The sequence below is a fragment of the Lissotriton vulgaris genome, chromosome 2_1 (genome assembly GCF_964263255.1).
Source record: "Lissotriton vulgaris chromosome 2_1, aLisVul1.2, whole genome shotgun sequence".
NCBI lineage: Eukaryota > Metazoa > Chordata > Amphibia > Caudata > Salamandridae > Lissotriton > Lissotriton vulgaris.
Genome location: NC_141687.1, coordinates 577,775,376 through 577,798,028, shown reverse-complemented (window position 1 = coordinate 577,798,028; position 22,653 = coordinate 577,775,376). Strand labels below are relative to the sequence as shown.

The window sequence follows — 22,653 nt, the reverse complement described above, 5'->3', positions numbered from 1 at the left end:
TGGTAATACTCCACCCCCACATTTGTCTTCGGCTCTAGTCTTGTATCCCTCTTCGTGGGTCAGATCAACAAAGTGGGAGTTTCGAACCCAGCAGGTTGCCCTACTCTTGGTATAGCAGTTGCTGCTTCACTTTCCCAAGCCATGCTGGCTACTTATTCAGTGTGCAGCTCATTGTTCATTCTTCCTTAGACTGCCACTGCTTCACAGTCTACCTCGGGGGCAAACACCCGGGCTTGCCCCAATGGCGACCCACCACCTAATACAGGCTTCTATTGGCCTCATGTCCTTTTGACTCCACTGCTATCTTGCCTTCAGCATGCAGTGTCGTTGGGTTCTCCTTTTCCTTTTTTGCAACGAATATTGCTTCTTTGTTAGCAAACATATATTCACGTTGATGACGCCTTGTCCCCAAGGTGGGTGAATACACTACAGGGCATTAATGGTCTGATAAAATGTCCGGATGGTTGTTGAGGCAGCCAGCTGTCCAGACCCTCAGGCAAACGCATATTGCTCCATCGCCTGTTAGCTACACCCCCTCAGTGACCCCGTAATTCCCATGAACCTTGTGTGGCCTTCAAGGGAAGCTTGGGAGACTTGCTGATCCTAGGCAAATGGTATTTTTTGTTCATTTGTTTTGCAGTGTTATATAGTGCAAACCAGACACGATGTGAGCCAAAGTGCTTTACATTAGCACTGATTGTGTACAAAGAAAATGTAGGTTTTGTTACATAGGATATTTTTTGGGGTTTCACTAAGCGTAAGAACAGTTACAAGCATGATGGACGGAATTTAAAGAAGAGAAATCTGTTGGCCTGGGTGGTAAACATCTACCTGCATTGCCAGATGACTGTGGAGGAGCGAGGGCCTCTACACATGTAGTCATAAAGGGGGATACTTTTCCAATCCCCTGGAGCCAGTCAGATGTCCGTGTTACATCCAGCAAGTTAGAAATGTTCAAAGAAGGTGATGATACTTCTCCTTCAGAACTGACTTTGTATAAGGTGCAAACTCAAAAAGTCCACTTAACAAATACACATAAGACAAGCATTGGCAATGCAATAAGTCCCGCATTCGCGAGATTTTGAGCTATTCGCATTGTAAATGACAATGCCTTTCAGTTATGTGTTTAACCGGTTCCATGCTCATGACGGAGCCGCTCCGTCATGAGCCGCGGTTGCGCTGTGCTCATGACGGAGCAGTTCCGTCATGGCCCTGCCGCTGCGCCTGAGCGGCGCTGATTTCGCACCTGCGCGGCGCGTTCTATTGAGCGGGCGGGGCCATGACGGAACCGCTCCGTCATGAGCACAGCGCAACCGCGGCTCGTGACGGAGCAGGCGTGTGCCGCTCGGCCCCCCCCCTAGCGCTGTGGCGGAATTGCCGCCGCAGCAAAGGGGTTAAAAACCTGCAATTATAAAAGGTATTTTCGTTTACAATACCAATAGGTGAAAGTTTAAAAAAGGCGACACCTAGTGCATTGCATATATGCATTTTAGATAGACATGGTTTAGAAAATACCTTTATCCAAAACTTTTACCAAATCATTTCATACTTTTAAATAGTTACACAGGTAAACACACCAATAGTTATATTATTATAATTAAAGTAAATACATTGCTATTCACAAAGCAAAAAACGCTAGCTTTTCCAAGACGACACCTACTGCATTGCAAATGCTTGTTTTTTAGTGCCATTTCCGCCTACATAATGGTATCGTTAGCCCAACCTTTATGACTGTTCATCTGTTAATATATATGTCACAGAATCAGAACAAATTTGCTTAAAAAGCGGCAGTTATCAAATTTTAACAGGTGCGTTGTGGGAAAATGCCCGATCCTTGGCTCTGAAATCCTAGCCACGTTCTCGGCGCCTCCCCCTCAAGACTTCCCTGAAAGCGCTGTACGCGCACATACGCACGCGCGCACGCAGTAGCGCCTCACACAGACTCTCGCGCAGTGCAGGGGGAGGAACGGTTTCACATTTCGAATAAAGCCCTCCTTTCACGCGCTCGCTTGCTGCATTGGGCCGGATCTGCGTGTGCCGGCTCCTGGCTGCTGGACAGCTCCCCTCTGCTCGAGCTGGCGCGCGAGCGCTGTTCTTGTTCCAAGGGGCTCCCACCCCTGACGGGTGCATCGGGTTCAACGAACGCGGCAGGACGGCCCTTTGTCGGTCTGCCATAAACCACCATGTGTGTCCAGGATGCGATGGGCTTCAGAGATGAGGGCCAGAGGAGTCAGCGCCCGGGGCAAGACTGAGGCGCAATGACAGAGCTGCATGTTTGAGATCAGTGCTGGGAAAACAGGTGATGCAACACGTCAGGATTGAAGTTGAATTACATTCTCTGTATGTGTGCGGGGGTGGAGCAAGCGGGGGCCAGGGCCTACTGACAGAACTGAGCGTGAGTCCAGTACTTCAAAAAAAGGGGGCGCTGCAGGACATACTGGGGTGCATCAGGAGAGCAGTGTCTGCATTGCAGTAATGGAATAGTGGCAAAGCAGATCTGGGACCTGCTGCATGAAAACACCCCAGACCTACTTTTCCTCATTGAAACCTGGTTGAACCCTGCTTTGGCAATGATGTTCCTACAAATATCCCCTCCCACCCTGGCTACAAGATTGCCTATAATACACAGGGAGGGAGGAGGGCCCAAGGGGAAGTTTAGAGACCCCACACTACTATAGCCCCTTATTACAAACTTACAAAACAGAAAATAGTAGTGGGTCTAACAAACTAACGGCTCAAGTATGTGTCTGGAAGGTAAGCTATGGACTACGTAAAAGAAAAAGAAAAAGCATCTTTCCTGTGTGGAAAAATACCCATCAGCTGTCGATCCTGGACGCCCTGTTCATCATATGGGTTTCCTTCACACCAGGAAGGTAGATTTTAAACCAATCAAGATGGTAGGTATGGAAACTTACTGTGTGTTTCCAAGTGTCAGGGTAAGGAGGGACAGCTCAAGAGCAGTGCATGTGTGAAGTGAAAAAAAGAGTGAACTGTGATATGAACAGATAACATTGGGTAATAGAATGGAAAACTGACTTTAATAACCACCTTTCTATTCCCAAAAATTAAAAAAGCGTGCGATGCTAGAGGTTTTAACAAATAGCCTCTAGGCTTAGTACATGGTCAACATGTTTCTGCAGACTAATTTGTGGATCAGCTTATGTATCCTGCTGCTTTCTTCAGGACCTTGTTCGCTACTGCTCTTTAAAAAGTGAAATAAAATGAAAAAATATCACCTGGGTCTTTCAATTATAGAACATTTTCCTACCCAAGTTGTAGGAGAGAACTGCTCCACCCCACCTGGCCACAGCTCAGGTATATGGAGCCTCGCACGTCCGGTCGGTACTCCAAACGTCCTGCTGGACTGTATCGGGGAGGTCGATTGCCTGGCAAGGCAGAGTTCACAAGCCCAGAGGAGGAATCCCCATCATTCACGGAAAGCATCAGCTGCACCACTTTCCTTATCCCTGGACTCCCCCCCCTTTGTTCTGTATCCCGACCCGATACTACTGTAAAGCGATCTGATACCCTCACGGGTCTGGTTCGTGCTCTATAAAACACTAAATAAATAAATTTGAAAAAAAACTAAAAAAAATAAAGACACACCATCCTCTTGGAACACTTGGAAAGCAGCACTCTTATCTACAGACCTCTGGGACTGTGCACCAACTTTACACACACCATCATGCCATCATGCCATGGTCACTCCACTCGCCTTCAAAGCTAGCAATTACATCCTACTCAGAGACCTGAACTGCCACCTGGAAGTCCATTCCAACCCTAACTTAAAAGCACTCATCAAAATACTAGAAGTGTGGGCCTCACTCAACGAGTAAAGGGACCTACCAAGTACCAACGTCACCGTACACCTCCTGGACTCTATTTTCACCACCTTTAACAACATCCGAGACAACAAGTTCACACCAGTCTCCTGGACAGAAAAGTTCAGCGTCCCCATTCCAGTCTAATGCACATGTACCACTGCCAGACCAGCCCACCAAAATAGGAACAGCATCAGTGACAAGGACTGGAACACCGCTGTCAATTCCCACCAACCTGAGCACCGCAACAGTCTTGTGCTGTCAACATGGACCTGAACCTGTCCGTATACTTCAAAGAGGAACCTGTAAATGCACTTCGCAAGGAACCACATAAGTCGAAACCAGAATCCTCCAAACCAAAGGCATTGGGTCCCACCTGATGTTGGTTTGTGGCTTCCCTGCCAAATGGAAGTCATGCAGCGCCTGCAGCAAACTCAGCCATTTCTCTAAACTTTGCCGCTCTTCTACATCGAAGCAACCCTTGCTGCCTCCTAAGAAACCAGTCAGCGCTGTTTCATCTCAGTCAGGATGATGATGCTGAAGTTGTCCATGTAGCCAAGGCAATCGACCTGCTCTGCAGAACACACCAGTTGACCCCCACATGCCTTGTGCTTGTGGATGTGCAAGGCTAGCCTAATTCAGCCCTCGTAGACACAGGCGCCTCTAAGAACCTAATCGCCGCGCAGGTCTACCACAGCCTTGCTGGTCCTCCAGCCCTACACTGCACCAGGGCCACCATTGCAACTAGAAGGCATGTTCTAGGCTGATCTACCCCATGACTCCACCAGCCAGAGAGAAAAAGTGTATGTGTCTCATGAAGGACAAGGGTTTCTCCTCAGCTGCCAGACTGCCCAGGATCTCACCACGTATCTGTCTAGGGTGGTGAAGTGAAAGAGAAATAATCAATTAAGCAGCATTTGTAGAGCACAGCTAATCACCCGGGAGGGTCTCCAGGTGCCGTGAACCCTGCGTGGCTAGGGGTTCCGTTGAACAGCCAGGTCTTGAGTCCTTTCCTGGAATCCAGCAGCGAGGATGAGGATCAGAGCTGAAAGTGGAGGTCATTCCAGGACTCAGCAGTGAGTTAGAATTAGTGACCTCCGCAGGTCCTCGACAGATGCGGGGATGGAGCGAGGAAGGATGAGGCAGAACGCAGGTGTCTGGTGGGTTGGTGGAAGTTCATGCTGCATGTGATGTATACTGGGCCTAGGTTGTGCAGGGCTTTGTACGAGTGGATCAGCATTTTGAATTAACATCTCTTCTGAATGGGCAGCCAGTGAAGCTTCCTGAGATGGGGGTAATGCAGGTTCATCTGGGGAGGTCAAGGATGAGTCTGGCAGCTGAAATCTGTATTGTCTGCCGTCTTTTCAGGAGGAGTGCAGCTACTATCCCTGCGTAGAATGCGTTGCTGTAGTCCAGCCGGTTGGTGACTAGGGCCTGAGCGACGGTTCTTCTTGTTTTGAGGTGGAGCCATTTGAAGATCTTACGGAACATGCGAAGGGTGAGGAAGCATGTAGATGAGACTGCATTGATCTGGTTTTCATGGCGAGGTTGCTGTCCAGGATGAAGTCTCAGTTGTGAGCATGTTCTGCCAGAGTAGGCGAGGGTCCAAGTTCGTAAGGCTACAAGGAGTCGCTCCACGCCGAAGGGTTGTTCCGGAGGATCAGTACTTCTGTTTTATCTGTGTTGAGTTTTAGGCAATTATCTTTCATCTCGTCGGCGATTCTGGTCATGCACCTGTGGAAGTTGTCCATGGTGGTTGAGGGGTCTTCTAATAGCGTGAGGATGAGCTGCGTGTCGTTGGCATAGAAAACAATGTTTACTTTCTGGGTTATTATGATGTTGACCAATGAAGTCATGTAGATGGTGAACTGTGTAGAGCTGAATGACGAGCATTGAGGGATACCGCAGATTATGTTCTTGGGTTCGGAGGTGAATGGAGGTAGGCGGATTCTACGTGTTCTTCATGGGGAAAAAGGTGATCCACTTGCGGGAGTTTCCTCTGATTCCAAAATGGTGGAGTTTCTTGATGACGGTGTGGAGGGATACAGTATTGAACATGCCCAAGAGGTTGAGGAGGATCAGGACAGCTATTTCTCTCCAGTCCAGGAGGGTTCTGATACTGTCTGTTGCAGAGATCAGGGCCGTTTCGGTGCTGTGGTTGGTGCAGAATCTGGATTGGGAGGTGTCCAGAAGAATGGGTTGGAACAATTGACAGCAAGTTAGACTGCTTGCAGGCATTCGTACTATCACTTTTTGTGAGTTAAATAGAAATGAAACCAGACTTAATGCCTAGAAGACAGACTTTATGGGTACTATCACCTCAGTGAACATCTCCCTGCTTCAGTTTCCAGCTAAGGTCATTGAGAAGATAGTCAACACCCAGCTCACCCACTACCTTGAAGATATCAGCATCCTGGACCCCTCCCAGTCAGAATTCCGCAGCAACAACAGCACTGAGACCGCCCTCATCACCGCCACAGACAACATCAGGATCCTACTGGACAACGGCGAGATGGCGGCCCTTATCCTTCTGGACCTCTCCGCCACCTTCGACACCGTCTGCCACTGCACACTACGCACACAACTCCATGACGCAGGGATCTGAGGCAAGGCCCTGGACTGGGCCTCCTCCTTCCTCTACGGCAGAACCCAGAGAGTCTGCCTCCTCCCGTTCCGATCCAAAGCCTCCGAGATCATCTGCGGCGTCCCGCAAGGATCCTCCCACAGCCCGACGCTGTTCAACGTCTACATGGGACCTCTCGCACGCATTGTCCAACATCACAACCTCAACATAATCTCCTACGCCGATGACACGCAACTGATCCTCTCCCTCACCAAGGACCCCCTCACCGCCAAATCCAACCTCCATCAGGGAATGAAGGCCGTCGCCGACTGGATGGAGGATAGCCGCCTTCAGCTGAACACAGACAAGACGGAGATCCTCATCCTCTGGCCCAACCCCTCAGCATGGGATGACTCCTGGTAGCCCGCATCGCTGGGGACACCCCCACACCTACCAACCACGCCCGCAGCCTGGGAGTCATCCCCGACTCGAAAGTCACCATGACCAAACAAGTCAACGCTGTCTCCTCCACCTGCTTCAACACCCTCCGGATGCTCTGCAAGATCTATAGATGGCTCCCGACAGACACAAGGATAATAATCACCCAGGCCCTAGTCAGCAGCAGACTCGACTATGGAAACGCCCACTACGCCGGAGCCCCGACAAAGCTCATCAACAGACTGCAAAGAATACAGAATGCTTCTGCACGCCTGATCTTCGACGTCACATGCCGTGACCACATCACCCCCCACCTGAGGAACCTGCACTGGCTCTCCTTCAAACTCCTGATCCACGTACACAAGGCACTCCACAAGACCGGCCCAGCCTATCTCAACAGTCGACTCTCTTCTACGTACCCAACAGGAATCTCCCCTCCGCAGACCTCGCCCTGGCCACCGTCCCACGCATCAGTGAAAGCACAGCTGGAGGCAGATCCTTCTCCCACTGCGCAGCCAAGACCTGGAACACCCTCCCCCTCAACCTACGACAAACCAAAGACCTTCCAACCTTCAGGAGATGACTCAAGACCTGGCTGTTCGACCAGTAGCAACAGCAATCCCCTCCCCCACCCCACACACCACCCTCAGCGGCTTGTAACCCTTGCGGGTAAGTAGTGCCCTTTACAAATTATTTGATTGATCTTTCAGGGGCCCCATGCCCTTCAGAGGATGCACCAAAATACGGGCCCCTCTCCACATTCTGTAGACAGGCCCAATCATTTTGTGTTACACTACTGAAATCTCCACTGGCGGAGTAGCCAGAGTCTGCAAACTCGAACTAAGTGCTTCTCCAGCCCACAGAGAGGAACGCTCCATACACTGTTTGTGGCGAATATACAGTTACCTTCCTCAGGGATAGGAATGTAATGACCTCAGCACCGCTGTCGCAGATCAGGGATGACCCTGAAACTGCACCATGTAACACCCTCTGGCCAGGTGTGGCCAGAGGTTTTAAAATAAAAGGGCGAAGATCGCTCTGGTCTTTTGCCCATACCAATATTGCAGCATGCGTGTGTGTGTGTTAATTGCGGCTACAGAGTGCGCCAGATCTGCCCTGCGGCCTTTGGCCAAATAGATCACATCTCACACTGGCGATGAAGGTGGTGACTCCATGCACCCTGCCAATTGCAGCCAGGCACTAGCGCCAGCCTTGTCAGTGACTGCCCACACACACCACCACACCACTAGTTTCCCCTGAACACCAGCGTGGATGGCTCTGCCAGAAGCTGACTGTCTCCTACCTTCTAGGCAGGTGTCACTGCGTGGTAGGTCCGCCTGCTTTAGCCGTGTCCTTAGGGCAGTCTCTGCTGCGCTGAGTTGTCCCTGCCTGCTGGAGCACTGTTGGATCCACCCCAAATGAACGCGCCACTGTACAGAGACATACACGCGGCCGGCCCCCCATTGAAGACAGTGCCTCGTTGTGGCCCCTCCCTCAGCTGAATTCTCTTTACGCTCGGACGAGTGTTTTCAAGCTGGCCTTGTCCCGGGGCTCCGTCTGACTGCTGTCTGCCCCACGCCCTAAGGCCCACAGTTCCCATGCACAGGCAAGGGGACCAATATCAGGGGGTGAAAAACAAGAGAAGAGAAAAAATAAATAAAGAAGAATCCATTTGTCTACCAGCCAGGCATGCCTCCTGGGAAACCATACCCTCCACGCAGGCCGGAATATACCCACCTAATTGGCTCTCCCTCTCCACATCCAAGGTACCAGAAGCCAGGTATCTCCTGAGGGCACAAACAAACAAGGACGAGCTGCCACAACCAACAATTGCTTATATCCTCATCAAGCATTGGCTGCAACAAATCCTTTTCCTCGTCTCAGTGGGTAAGCTACTCCACCCCCTCATTTGCGCTCGCACCACCTTGCAGCAATGGCTGATGAAGAAGGAAACCCTGTTCCCCAGCAAGAGCAGCCTCCTGCCCCACCTACCACCCGGTGCAAAAATCAATCAAAGCACGTGCAAATCAGCGCACTGCCGTCGATCAGTGAACTGGCAGACCCTGCCACCGCCTCCCCTGTCTGGAAGACCTGGATTGGGGGGCTGGACAACTACTTTGTCATGACCCGTGCCCATTCGCTGTAATCTGGTGAAGAGGTCCATTCTGCTCCATTACGCTGGGGAATAGATCTACAAACTCTCCGCGCACCTACCAAACACAGGTGCGGCAAATGACTATGATGCAGAAGTTAGAGCACTCAATGGGTGCTTTGACCCACCACTCAACCTGGCCTACGAGAGTTTTAAATTCCACGAGCCTGCCAAGGGGAATTGGAGTCTATGGACACCTTTATGCACATTTACAGGAACTATCCAGCACGTGCACTGCTGACGTTCAACACAAGGAGGCGGGAGCGCAAATTATACAAGGCTTAAGGAACAAAACACTGAACGCCTCATCCTACATAAGACTAAAATTGCCTTGGAAGACATACTTATCTTGGAATGGTCTCATGACGGAAATGGACATCGCCATCACGCAACTACCGAAAAGAACCCCAACAGTGATGATTGAATGCGCTGACGCAGTCCGCACATGTGCAAAAGGAAACGGGCCTTGACAACCGGCCAATACCCTGCACTGATAGCGATGTGGATACTATGGGAGAGAAGAACACCCCATTTAGGAATGCCCAGCCACAGGACCAATATGCTCCAGGTGTTGCACTCCAAACCACTTTGCCACTGCATACAGAGGTGGGCCAAGGAACCGAAACACACGAGGTAGACGGCCACTGTTGAAGTCAGTACGGCAACTGTCTCTAGAAGACCCAGAAACCCAGGTAGCATCCTAAACATCTCAATGCCATCTCCACTGCTTTGAAGACTCGTCCCCGGACGATGAAGAGGAAGAATTCCTCATCTCCTTAACAGTTCACCTCAAGCGATGCCGGCGACCACAACCTACATGCATGGTTGAAGTAGCAGGATCCAGTATCAAGGCCCTCATCAACACAGGTGCCTCAGTCAATGTAATGGAGATCCAGCAATATTGGTGACTCCATCCACATCCTCCGCTGACCCCAACCAACACCAGGATAGTCACATATGGAAGCCACACACCACTGCCACTAAAAAGGCAAAATGACTGTTCAATTAAGAGCGTAAGACCAAGAAATCACGACCACCTATCATGTGGTCGATAGCGAGGTGGATACCCTCATTGGTAGCTACACAGCAGAGGATCTAGGCCTGGTCATCTTTGCTCATGCCGTAAAAAAATCCAGACTGATGCAATATTTGACCAGTTTTCTCACCTGTTCACAGGGCTTGGGTGTTTGAAGGCTCCCCTGGTCAAACTGCATATCAATAAATCTATAAAGCCAGTTTCCCTCTGGCACCCACAAATACCATCCCACCTGAGGCCCCTGGTCAAACAGAACTACACAAACTTAAACAACAAGGAGTAATAGCGAAAACTATTTTTGCAGTTTTACATACTGAAAACTCTACCCCAGGTATTGGAGTGCTTTACATGAGAACCAGTTAAGTTACAGAAGAACATAATCATTTTTAGTAGGCACAGGGAGATTACGTGATTTGCCCACAATTACAGGATGTTGATCCTAAGCTGAAACTGGAACCTGGTCCCAGCTCCAAAGTGGGTAGCTCTGGCCATTTCGCCACATCCTTACCCCATTGGCCATTGATGGGGCTACATGTATTTACCAAGGTGTGCTAGAGAGCTGTGGTATACAGGTGATGGAAGACATGGTTGACAGATGGAGAATGCATAATATTGGACAAGTATTGTGCATTCTGTTGACACAAATCGAGAACGGGGAGTGGGTCCAGACAATGCCGGACAGCGCAGCAGAAGTGACCATAGCTTGCAAGATCCTGAAGGATCATCTGGAGACAGTGGACTTGAATGAGTATATTCAAGTTGAAACTGCCGATACCAGGGTTAGTGTACCCCATAAGTTATATGAAGTAACACTCCGAATGGAGTGCTTAACGAGGTAGTCCAACTTTCACCTACAGTAGTAGACAAATTCTTTTCAAACTTATAAGACTTGATGTTTTCTCCCAACAGCAAGAATGATTTTTTAAGTTAGCACACGGCGTTCTGATGAACTCTGAATTCGACCTTCACTTTTCCAAACAAAACTTCAAACTTTAGAACTATATTTAACTTTGTCCAAATTGAACTTTTTTGGGCACAAAGTAATCTGCTTTAAGTAGAACTATTCTTAGAGAACAAGAATTCTTTGAACACTTCCAAGAGACAATATTTGACCTTGTTCACAAGCAAAACAGTTTATGTATTCTGCCATGGAATTGTCTCGACCTTTTTTTTCTGTATTTAAGAGCCATTTCATGACTGTAATTTCATGTTTTATTCTGATAATTAATTTTCAAATGTCACACTACATGCTTTGAATGAAAATAAGGCTTTTTTAACAAGCGTACAGTACAAATGCTCATTTTCGTGTACAACAATTTCGAATGCATTTTATGTATTTTGGGTAGGATTGTAAACACATGCTTTAGATATTTTTTTTGCTTAGTATTTAGTAATGTAAAAATATAATAAAGTGGAGTGGGTGTTGTATAGCGTTTTAGGACCCTAGTGTAATTTTCCCGATTCATGCCCTTATAAAGGTACAATTCACATTACCCTTATATAGGCATAGAAATCATAACCATATTTAGACATAACCCATCCAGACCAAATACAGGCATGGCTACTTCCACTAGTTCCAAAAAGCCACAACTATTTCTTGGAAAACTCGGCTTCAGCAGTCAGGGACATCCCCTTTCTCGAATATTGATTTGTCCTAGAAATCATGGCGTTTTCAAAGAACTACCATTCTTTGGTGACGATATTATGTCTGACCTTACGTCAATTCAGGCACCTTCAATGTATAAATATGCCTACACTTGCCCTAGCAAACACACAGTGGTTTAGAGCAGTTCAAATATCTACTTGCCCGATGCAGCTCGCTACAGTAAGTGCCGAAGGAAGCCGACCGTCCAGCTGACGCACTGACAGAGAGGCTGCTTTTCTCTCACTGAGAATCCAGCTACAGTGTTTCCAAGCTCCCCTTGAGGGGTGTTGGGAAATCGAGTCCGGAGACAGAGATCCCAGACCTCCTTCATTATAAACCAAGGTACGGAGCTGATTAGACCCTAAGAGAAATCTTGGATAGATTCTTGGCAAAGAAACTAAACCCATACTTACTTCTCCCCTCGTACTAGACTTATGTTAGCTACATCGGGGTAGGCATATTTTAGAAGCACCAGTTGAGACTTTTTGTCTTTGTTATTTATGTATGTATTTTATGGCTTAGAAACCATACCATGCTTTTACAGTATTATTTTATAATACTCTTCTTGCTGTACGCATTATACTTTACGGCCAGTATTACGATTGTAGCAGTTCATTTCTTTTGCAAAATGCCCGTCTCTCTATTTCTCTGCACCTCTGATGAAACGAAGTATGCACGATCGACTGAGTAAAAAATCTATCTATTGTTTCCACGACTCTGAAGGTCAGTTTTATTCTTGAGGAAACAAAGTTGTCATGTTTATGTGGTTCTCTTGTACATTCAAGAAAGTTTCTAGTGACCTCTGAGCTAGCTGGCACTCACAATTAAGTTTAATATATTCAATAGAGACCTTGTCGACCTAAGTCCTACGTCACATCTATAGGATATATTATTCCAATGCGCAGAGCCTATTGGGAATATAAGAACTACACTACACTATGGGTGATAAGATCCATGTGGCTGGTGGCGTGGAGTATGGTTGTCAGGTAGCCAGTACATGTCATTGGGCATGTCGATTGAGCAGTAGAGTGTGGTTTGATGGGGTGGGGATTTATACATTCAGCAGGTGTAGAGGGTACATTGGACAACAAGCTTTTCACATTAGAGTCTGGAACCATTCAGCTAGGAAGTAAGTGTCAAATGTATCAACATTAGAAATTGCGATTTCCAATTCTATCAAATCACAATTTGGAAATCGTAATTCCTAATGTATGACAGATATATTTTTTAAATGGTGATTCCTAATGAGTCACAAACTGACCTACGTCATGATTATTAATGAAGCATGTAGCATTTTGAAAGCCGCTAGGAATTTCAGCCTTCACAGGGATGGTGGCCTACCAGGGTCAGCATACAGCCATGTCTCTGAATTTTTTTTTCTCCAATAAAGCAGACTTTTTTTTAATGAATCTCATTTTTATTAAATGAAATGTGCCTACATTTAAAAAGAAACGTTGTTTTTCTTTTTTCGTTCAGTTAATAAGAGGCAGTGGTTGGGGACTACCGTCTCCTCTTAAATAAAACATGTTTTACATTACAGAGGCGAAGGCTGTTTGCAAATGCACTTCCACTACACTTCTATAGTTGGGAAAGTATCAATGTTCCGGTCGCCAAAATAAAGCTCTGCACACATTAATAAATTCGGTCTTTGGAAGGGACTCCATAAACACGCCTTTCAAACATTGAGTCTGTATATATTAATTTGCAAACTGCTTAATTCAGTGAATGAGGCCACTTGCGAAAACAAATAGGCTTGATAGTGGATACAAGGGGGTGGTGGGGGTTTCCAGTGACACTGATTATCCTAGACAATGTCAGACGTCCGGGGTGGGGCGGAGATGCTGCGATACAATGCACAATATGGAACAAGGAAACCCGAGATTGGAGCAGGAAAGACGAGAAGGGGCTTGACAGCCAAGCGAGGGTTGTGCTGCTGCTGGGAGGACCGCCATCAGCCCGTGCACTCCCACTCTTCGTGAAGGAGAAGAGAGCATCCCCTCTTGAGCTCTGTCCACCCCAGGACAAAACATCTTTATATCCTTCAGCCTCCAACCCCAAAAAAGATCTGAAGATTCCCTGGACATGCGCAAGGAGGTCGTCCAGTTTTGTCTTTGCATTCTTCTGCTTCGACAATTAGCTTCCGTTTTACTCCTGTACTACAACTCCCATAGCGCACGGGAAGCCAGACCAGGAAGAGCAACTCGCAGCTGCTACTGAGCGAGCTCTCTTCCCTGAAAGGAGTAATACCCGTCCCGCTTTCATTCCAGTGCTTATATGAATTTAGAAGCCTTCGCGCCAGACAGAGGAATAATACATAGTGATGGGAAAACGTTGGGGACCACATATAATGAATGTCATGAGCAGTCTGGTGAAGGGTAGACCATCGAAGGATACCCCCTTACCTGTCGTATTAACCCGTCTTTCGTTCCGTGTGCAAGTACAGACAAACGACCAGGGTTCCAAGAAAAACTGGAACAGGGGCTTAACCCACCCCGTTATCACCGCCTGACGCTGTGAGAGCCTGGAAGCGGCTTCCTGTGAGCTATACTAACTCACTGCCGCTGTTCCTGAAAATGCCAGGCATTGTGGCGCATGGAGCGCCTTACCAAAGTCCATCAATAAATGGGAACAGTGTCGCCTCCTCCCCCGCCCCTGCGCGCACCCCTTGGCCTGGGTCCTGCAGTGGGATTTGCACCCCTCCTTCTCTTCTTCGAATGATCTCTCGCAGCCAATGAAGAGGCCGTGGCCCTGGGCTCTGATAGGTGGAGCCGCTCTGCTGATCACCCTGGAAACTCCAACAGCAATGAATGGATGCAGGGAGGAGGGAGAGATGCTGGGGGCTGGACCACGGCGCCCAGGAGGGGCTGCCGGAGCATGGGAGACGCAGAGCGCCTTTAGGTGGCAGCTGGGCAGGTGGCGGCCGGGGAAGTGGGGCAGGCAGGTGGAGGGGAAAGTGGGGCAGGCAGAAGGTGCAGAGGGTGCATAGTGCAAGGGTGCACCTGTCGCGGGTGGAACAGTCATCATGGGAATGGGAGGCGAACAAGAAGGGGACGCGGGCCGGGGGCCCCTCACCTTCTATAGCTGGGACGAGATCCGGAAGCACGACAGAGTGAGCGACCGGTGGCTTGTGATCGAGCGGCGGGTGTACGACATCACCAAGTGGTCACGGAGGCACCCTGGGGGCGGCCGGGTCATCGGCCACTACGCGGGGGAGGACGCCACGGTAAGCAACGGAGGATCCGCGGGGAGGGCTGGGGATTACTATGTGTGAGACGAGGCGCCGGATTACTGCTGCCAGGGGGAGAAGTGGGGCAGCAGGGCGCTCAGCTGTGTGCGTTTGGCGCACACACTTCTTGGAACTGTGTAATCCACGCAAACCTGTAAAAAGCAGTGCAAAGCCGGGGACGTGCAAGGGCGTGTGTCTGTGCAGTGCAAGTGTGTGTCGGTCTGTGCTTGGGAGGACAGTCGGAAAAGACTGTACTAGACATCTCTCGTGGCACCACCGCGTCAAAAGGTAGAATGAAGCGTGTGAACTGCCAGTTAAAGGTACTAAGCGTATGAGGATTGTGCCAGCCGGGCACACCTCAAGCACGCGATGCCTCTCTTTGTGTCTTGTGAGTGTTCCTGCGACCGTCTCCTAGACTGAGCGCCGAGAAACACGCCCTATGAGTAGCGGAGCGCCTTACAAAATAAATATGTTAACGAAAGCACCTGCAAATGCACAAGTACTTATGGGTGATACGTTCCACTCAGTAACTACACGTGGATAGGTGTGCGTGCACAGGCGTGCCAGAGTGATTGTGTCCACTCTAAAGCACCCCTGGGTTGCACTCCGCTTGTGGGTTCGTCTCTGAGCGTGTGTTAAACAGACGAGTGCCTTGATGAATCTGCAGGTATGTATGCACCTCTCTCTCTGCTTGTGTGTCAGTGTAGTTGTGTGTTCTTGTGCGCCTGTGATCCTGAAGCGGCGCCCAGGGTCTCTGGAAGTTTGCCTAGGGTACCCTGGAAGGCTGGCCGTATCCCAGAATGCACTTGTTACTGCTTGAGGTTCGAGCTCTGCTGCATACCTATAAGATATCGATCGTCCTCGTGATGCACGCGCAGTGATCGAGGTGCGATAAATGGGGCTTCGGGGAGCTTTGTAAATGGACAGTGAGAGAAAGTGTGTGACGAGGGTCACGGAGGTGAGAGCGGTGGGGTGTGAGCGTGGTGGTGCTCTAAAGATGTCTATAGATGGCACAATGAGAGAGATATTACATGGGACAGATGGAAAGCTCTGTAGAGGGGGCAGTTGGGGCACGGCCTTCCTGAGAGGGGAGGTGATTAGCGTTGTTCGCTGTAGACGGCCCCGAGCTGCTGCAGATGGTGGGAAAGTCGATGCCCGGCAGTAACCCCAGACACCGTGAACTGCAGTAACCCGCCTAGTGCAGGGAGGAGTGCAGTTAAAAGAGTGTAGGGCTGAGAGGGAGCCACTGGCCAGTCTGGCCACCACTGGTATTGGGCACCCCGGACTTGGGCCTAGGCTGAGGTACCCGGGCCAGTGAAGGGAGAGACAGGAAAGTGTATGGCTGGTACCCACGGGTCAGTACAAGAACATTACTGGGAGAACGGGGCTTCTGAGGATGGGGGCCCTGGGCCTGTGCACGAGCAGCGATGAAACCAACCACTGTTGAGAGCGAGGGGCCCGGGCAAGGCTGCCACAGCGAGCCAGGCCAGCGCAGGGCCCGGAACCTTGGCCACCAAATCCCTGCCAGGGGCCCCCACACAAATATGTATCCATCCCCAGAGGATTATTATATTAAGGATATATATTGATGTGGTGGCCCCTGGGATTTGGTGGCCCTGTGCGGATGTACCATGTTACAACGCATACCATTACAACTACCTACTATTACAACGCGACCATTACAACGCATACCATTACAACGCATAGCGCTTTGAGGTGCTGGATAGTGGTAAGTATAATTTACTATTCTAACTCCAGTCCCCGTGGACACTAGGGAAGGTGTTGGATAGTAAATTATACTTATTCCCTATCCTAGAGCGCCCCCCAGCGCAATGCGTTGTAATGGTATGCGTTGTAAAAGTTGCGTTGTAATAGTAGGTAGTTGTAAAAGTTGCGTTGTAACAGGTGTATACCCCCTGTGCAGGTGCACAGCTTGCACATGCCTAAGGCCGGCCCTGGTAGTAGAGAGTGAGTAGTGTCTGGGGGCACCTTGAAGTAATTCAATGTACAATCCGCTAAACCACAATGTCACTTATATATATATATAATTAAAAAGCAAATAATGTTGATCAACTTGTAACAACAATATTGGCCACATATACTATGTATATAACAAATATACTCCTTGCCTCACTTATGACGACGTCCTCAGGGCATACGTATACTCGTGAATGCTTATAAGTTCATGTTTAGAAAAGATTACTTTAAAAAAAAGGCACACACTACAGACGTATAATCTAATGCACATAAATGAAAGGTTGAAGAAACTGTTTTAATTTCTAAGAGTCTTCATCATACTTTTAGAGGACGTTTGTTGCATGCTTTACTTGTTGAATCTTTTGCTGGCTCGGCTCGTGCTTCGGCTCTTAGAGCCAAGCCAGAGCTCTGGCTCCAAACTGGCTAAGTTCTCTATGAATTTGCCCATCTGCCCAGGTCTATTTTGGAAAGCTGCTGTACATAGGTCATTCCTGCTGTTGTGGTGTATTTCTGGCTGCTGCTTGGTGTGTCTTGTTACTTACTACGCTGGCGTTTCTGAGCTGTCCCTGGTTACACGAGTTTATAGCAGATTTAGCTTTTCTGGGAGTGGACCAAGTGCAGCGATGCCTCTGTCGATCCACGTTATTGATTGGGACGTCTTCTTTCAGCCCCTCCACATCCTCACATTTGTCACAGCAGATGAGGTCAACAGAGGAGGGTGAGCTTGGAAAGTGGTGGGGGCTGCCAGGGGAGATGTGCCAATTTAAAGCCCTCTCTCTCTATTGAGATCCTATCCTCCCAAATAAAGTCCCAGGGGATTGTACTGGCAATATCGTCCTTGGCTCTCCCTGGCCACGACGCAAAGCATTGCTGCGCGAGGAGACATTTTGAAAAATCCTGTCAGGGTTTATGGGCAGCGATAAAGTTCTGCGAGGCTGGACACTGTGTAACTGCCTTTAACTGCTAAGACAAACCAATTTTGTTACAGGCAATTGGAAGTGCCGGTGTACAGCGCACGAGCTGAACGTGCCAACAGGGCAGCATGAAAAAATAACAAGCCAACACTGACACATGCAGAAGGAAACAAACACTTATATATCTATGCACACACAGAGAGGCGCACACATACTCATGCAAGCAAGCAAACACACACATGCGTGCACGCACTCACTCGTGCAAGCACATACAGAAGCAAACACTGACACATGTAGAAGGAAACATGCACTTCTACTAGATGCACACACAGACAAGCACACACCCACTCACATATATACCCACATTTGATTAGGGCCTTCAAAACACACACAAGCGTGCACCTACCCGCACACACACGTACGCCCCCCGCCTACCCCACACACAGATCCCCCTTCCCCCCCACTCACGGAAAGCACACACACAGACGAGGGCAGGGTGGACAGTCATATAGAGCCCAGAAACCCAGACGAATCTGATCAACATGTGCGTTGGTGGGAGGGGGCTCTCAGCAGCGTGGTGGTGCCGAAGGAGGGGTAAAGGGGGGGAATATGCCACTAAGATAAGACGAGAGAACAATCACCGCCGCAGCCCGGAGGAAAACACCGGAAGCAGATGTCCGGCCCGCCGCCTGGTTGTGGGCGGGTCCGGGAAGAGGTGTGTCTGCTCCCACTGCCTTGCGGAAGCTTTGCCTGTTGTCCTCCGGTCTCCCGAGTCGTGAAGGATACCAGAGATGCCGTGCCAGCCATGGCGGGGGGCCCCCGTGCAGAAGAGGGAGCCCCCGCTGGAGAAGGAGAGACCGGCCCGCCGCCGGGTGCCAGCAGACCCGGTGAGTCCCGAAAAGAGAGGAGGGGCGTCGGGGCACATTGCCGGTGCCCCCCCCTCCCCTCCAGGCCAAGACTTTTTGTGCCATGAGGCCCATGAGGCCTCAACGAACATCGAGCGGGACTCCGCCCATGCCTTGCCGCCGCGGCCCCGAGAGGCCCCCAACCAAAACCGAGTCCCTCGCGAGGGACTCCGCCCATGCCCTGCTGTTGCCCTGAGCCCCGAGAGGCCCCAACCGCGTCCGACAGGGCCCCCTGAGTGTTATCAGACCCTCGCAGAAGGCCCGTGGTGGCCTCGCAGTAGCACGTGGGGGCTGTGTATCGCTACAGTATGTATGCGGCGGCCGAGGGCGCGGGGGTGGTGTCTCTGTATGTGTGTGTTTGTGCGTGCGTGTGTGTAGGTGCGGCAGGGGGGGTGCGCGCGTGTGTCTGTGTGTGTGTGTGTGTGTGGGCCTTCCTGCCTGCGTGTGTGTGTCTGTGGCACGGGACATGCAAGGCGCCGGGCTGGGCGTGCGCGCTCACAAGGTCAAATCTCCGGCAGGAGAAGCTTGTGACAGTCTGCTGTCCACATTCCCCCAAAAGTGATTACATAAGTTGTCTCGCCCTAGACAGCAAAGCTTCGCTTTGCTTTCGTCTAGGCGAGACCTAAAAATGAGTTACAATATAGATTTTGTTGTGAATGATTAGAATTGAAAATGTTTCAATTCTGAAAATAGGAGACTGCGAAATGAGCATTACTAAGGTCTGTGGAATTGGCCTTCGGAGCGTCTTTTTCCTTCTTGAACTCCCACCACTCCCCCTACTGTTCCCCTCTGTTAGACACACCATTAATGCCCCCACATATTTCTGAAATCAACTTCTGCATATCTCACTGGTCATCTGTTTCCTCTTCAGCACGCCTTTTGCTCGTTTCTGCTATACATACTACCCTTTGTCTCCCCCACTTCAATACTCCCCACATACAGAGCCCACCCACTCCCCTGTCAGCACTGCATTTTCTTTTCCTTTGTTGCTGTCAATATTTTGCCAGATGTAGACCTCTTCTAAAATATTTCCACATTTACAGTTGTCACACACGTGATCATCGCTTAGTGCACTCTGCTAAGCGTCCAAGTATTGCATGTGCACATAGTCTACACACCTTTATGACTGGCATTCTGAGAGATTTAAACTGCCCTCAGTCTCAGCTCCAGAGCTGTCATCTGTGCCTGTCTTAAATACTCAGCCTTAACAAGTGCTCACCCAGACACATGGACGTCACTCAGTTCGCTGAAGGCACTACACAAGAATCATATGTTGCTTAAAAAATAACAACAGAAACACATCATCAGTCTAGAAAAGAACACTGAAGTACTTAATCAAATACACAGTCATATTACATTCAGCTTTCAAATTGAAAAACATCAAATAACATTTCTGGATGTACTTATTCAAATTGAATCAGGCGCCATCAAAACTAATGTATTTACCAAACCCACGGACAGGAAAAATGCTTTACATTTTATAAGTTTTCATTAGAAATCCTTGAAGAAACATGTCCCCTATTCACAGTTTATCCGCTTGAAGAGAATAACATCTAACCCAGAGGCAGCAGTATCAACCATTAACCAATTTGCCAACATATATCAACATCGTGGTTATCCTCATAATATAGTTAAAGACGCCATACAAAGAATTACCAATATCAAGAGAGAATTGTTTCAAACCAGAGCACGAAATCGAAATCAAACCACCATTTGTGTTTTGAAACATTCCACTCAATCTCATGCAATCAAATTAATCATAATGAAACATTGGTCCGTAATTCAAACTGAACCAGATTTGAGTCAACTTTTTTCACAATTGCCAATTTTTGCATATCAGTGACCCACTAACTTGCAAGAGTTACTTTCCAAAAAAAACCCAACACAGACAAGAACATTTGAAGGCATACAAAAATGCATGAACTGTGTACACTGCAACAATGCAATCATTGGTAACATTTTTATTCACCCCACCAATTGAACAAAAATTCAGTTACAACACTCAAGCACATGTGATACAGCTCAGGTGATCTTCGCACTGAAATGCCCATGTGGCAAGATTTATGTGGGAAGAACAGAATGTAAAACAAAAGTACGTATTATGGAGCACAAAAGCAACATTAGACTACACAATTCAAAATCAACTGTGGCAACACACTGGCTGGAAGCCAGACATTACATTGCGCAATTGCGATTTACCATTCTTGAGGTGTTGCAGCCCAAAAATGACAGAGATCCGCAAAAAACGTTCGCTAGATCTGAATTTTTCTGGATCAGAAAATTACAGGCAATGCAGCCTTTGGGGATGAATGTCAGATTGGAATATCAATGCTTTCTATGAACTCTATAGAGACTGATATGAACATGTTTGAAAGCGATCTTCTATTACAGATTATCGTTTATAATTGTATGTCTTAAATCGCACACATATATTTTTTTAGTATGCATATTTGAGTTGTATATATAGGGTTTCCGTTTGCCACAGGTTTTACTTTGTTCATGCATTCTGAATGAACTTTATTGATGCACGGGAGACGCATGCTTGTTGCACTTTAAATGGGATTTCCCTTTTAACACCTTGGCTGCTCAGGATATTCCTCTGGCCCATAATGATAATGGGTGTGGTCATGACGAGCTCAGCTCGTCATGAGCACACGAGCACCGGACCTCATGACGAGCTGAGCTCGTCATGATCACCGAAGGGGTTGGGAACGTTATGACGAACTCGCGTATCATGTCACACGCAATGAGCTGTTAGCTGTAGAATAGAATAGAATAGAAGTGGCATTTATAGAGCGCATGGCTACCCATGGGCATTATTGAGGTGCAACGCGAGCACTCCGGTAAGATCCTCGTCTTTGCTTAACCTTAATTCTCGCCGCACGGTCATCGACCTGTTAGACTAAAACGGTTACACCCACTTTTTAAGCACGTCGTAGTATGCTTTGCCAATCGTGTTTTGCTTAGGTGCAATGCGAGCACTCCGGAAGATCTTCGTTTTCACTCAGACACAATCATCACCGTATGCTCATTTTCAGACTTTAACTAATGGGAACTGATTTCTTATCACATATTACACTTTATCCTTATAACGGATACTCTTTGTCGTCTGTCGATATGACTTTGGATTCTGATCACGTCAGGGCCGGACTGACTACCGGGCAATTTGGAATGCAGCCGAGCTGGGTGCTGATTTCACTGCGGTGGGGACTGATTTCATTCATGGAGACCTGCGTGTGCTTCGAAATAATTAAAGCAAAACGAATTTCGTTTACAACACGCAGGTTTCCATGAACGAAATCAGCCCCCAGCTCAACAGTATTCCAAACTGCCCGGTAGCCAGTCCGGCCCTGCACGTTGCTAACTAAATTTCACTGAATAGCACTTGCAGTTTATTTTTCATGGAACTATACGTGTCTTCACTCGCGTCCCGTTTATAGAACACCGATCACTTTTATTAGCATACCTATTTAGACAACTCCACTTTTATGTTTGGCAGTAATACGCATCATTCGTAGTGTTTGCAGTATTTTGTGTTCAGTAATTATGTGTGGAGAGTTGAGTTAAGCCAACTTTCTTATTCATTTTTTAGATCTACTCTAATAACCCCTGATGAAGGTCCAGTCAAGACCCGAAATGCATTGGGGTGTACACAGATTGGATGTTAAATGAACATATGTCACTCCATATGAATTATGAATATGAACAGTGATAGATATGCTACTAGAATGAATAAATATTCAACATTGGAGATAAACAGGGTATGAAGTATTATTTTCATGAGAATCGTTGAACTTATGTTGAGAAACCTTGGAGTTTCTGATTAAGTGCGCCAGTCAGCTCGGAGGGATCTTCCTTCCAGCACCCTTGAATCGTTTAAAAACTACAACAGAAACACATCATCTGGAAAAAGCAAATCTTAATAAATGCAAGATGGGAATGATTGTGAAATGTAAACAAGGACTGCATTACTGAC

The 22,653-nt window shown here is 48.3% G+C and overlaps 2 protein-coding genes across 3 annotated transcripts in view; one reads left to right on the top strand and one right to left on the bottom strand.

Annotated features, from left to right (window-relative positions):
- The window catches only part of FADS1 (fatty acid desaturase 1), a 449,638-nt gene extending 435,208 nt beyond the window's left edge, over positions 1–14,430 (bottom strand). The window contains exon 1 of one of the 2 annotated variants that reach the window (XM_086955585.1): positions 14,058–14,430. The gene's annotated coding sequence lies outside the window, so the exon portion shown is untranslated. The remainder of the gene's footprint in view (positions 1–14,057) is intronic. The other variant, XM_086955582.1, reaches the window with a different exon arrangement.
- An 81-nt stretch (positions 14,431–14,511) lies between these two features.
- Positions 14,512–22,653, top strand: part of FADS2 (fatty acid desaturase 2) — a 123,374-nt gene continuing 115,232 nt past the window's right edge. Inside the window, exon 1 of the mRNA XM_086955579.1 lies at positions 14,512–14,878. Within this exon, the coding sequence (XP_086811705.1) occupies positions 14,678–14,878 (201 nt within the window). The 5' untranslated portion in view covers positions 14,512–14,677. The remainder of the gene's footprint in view (positions 14,879–22,653) is intronic.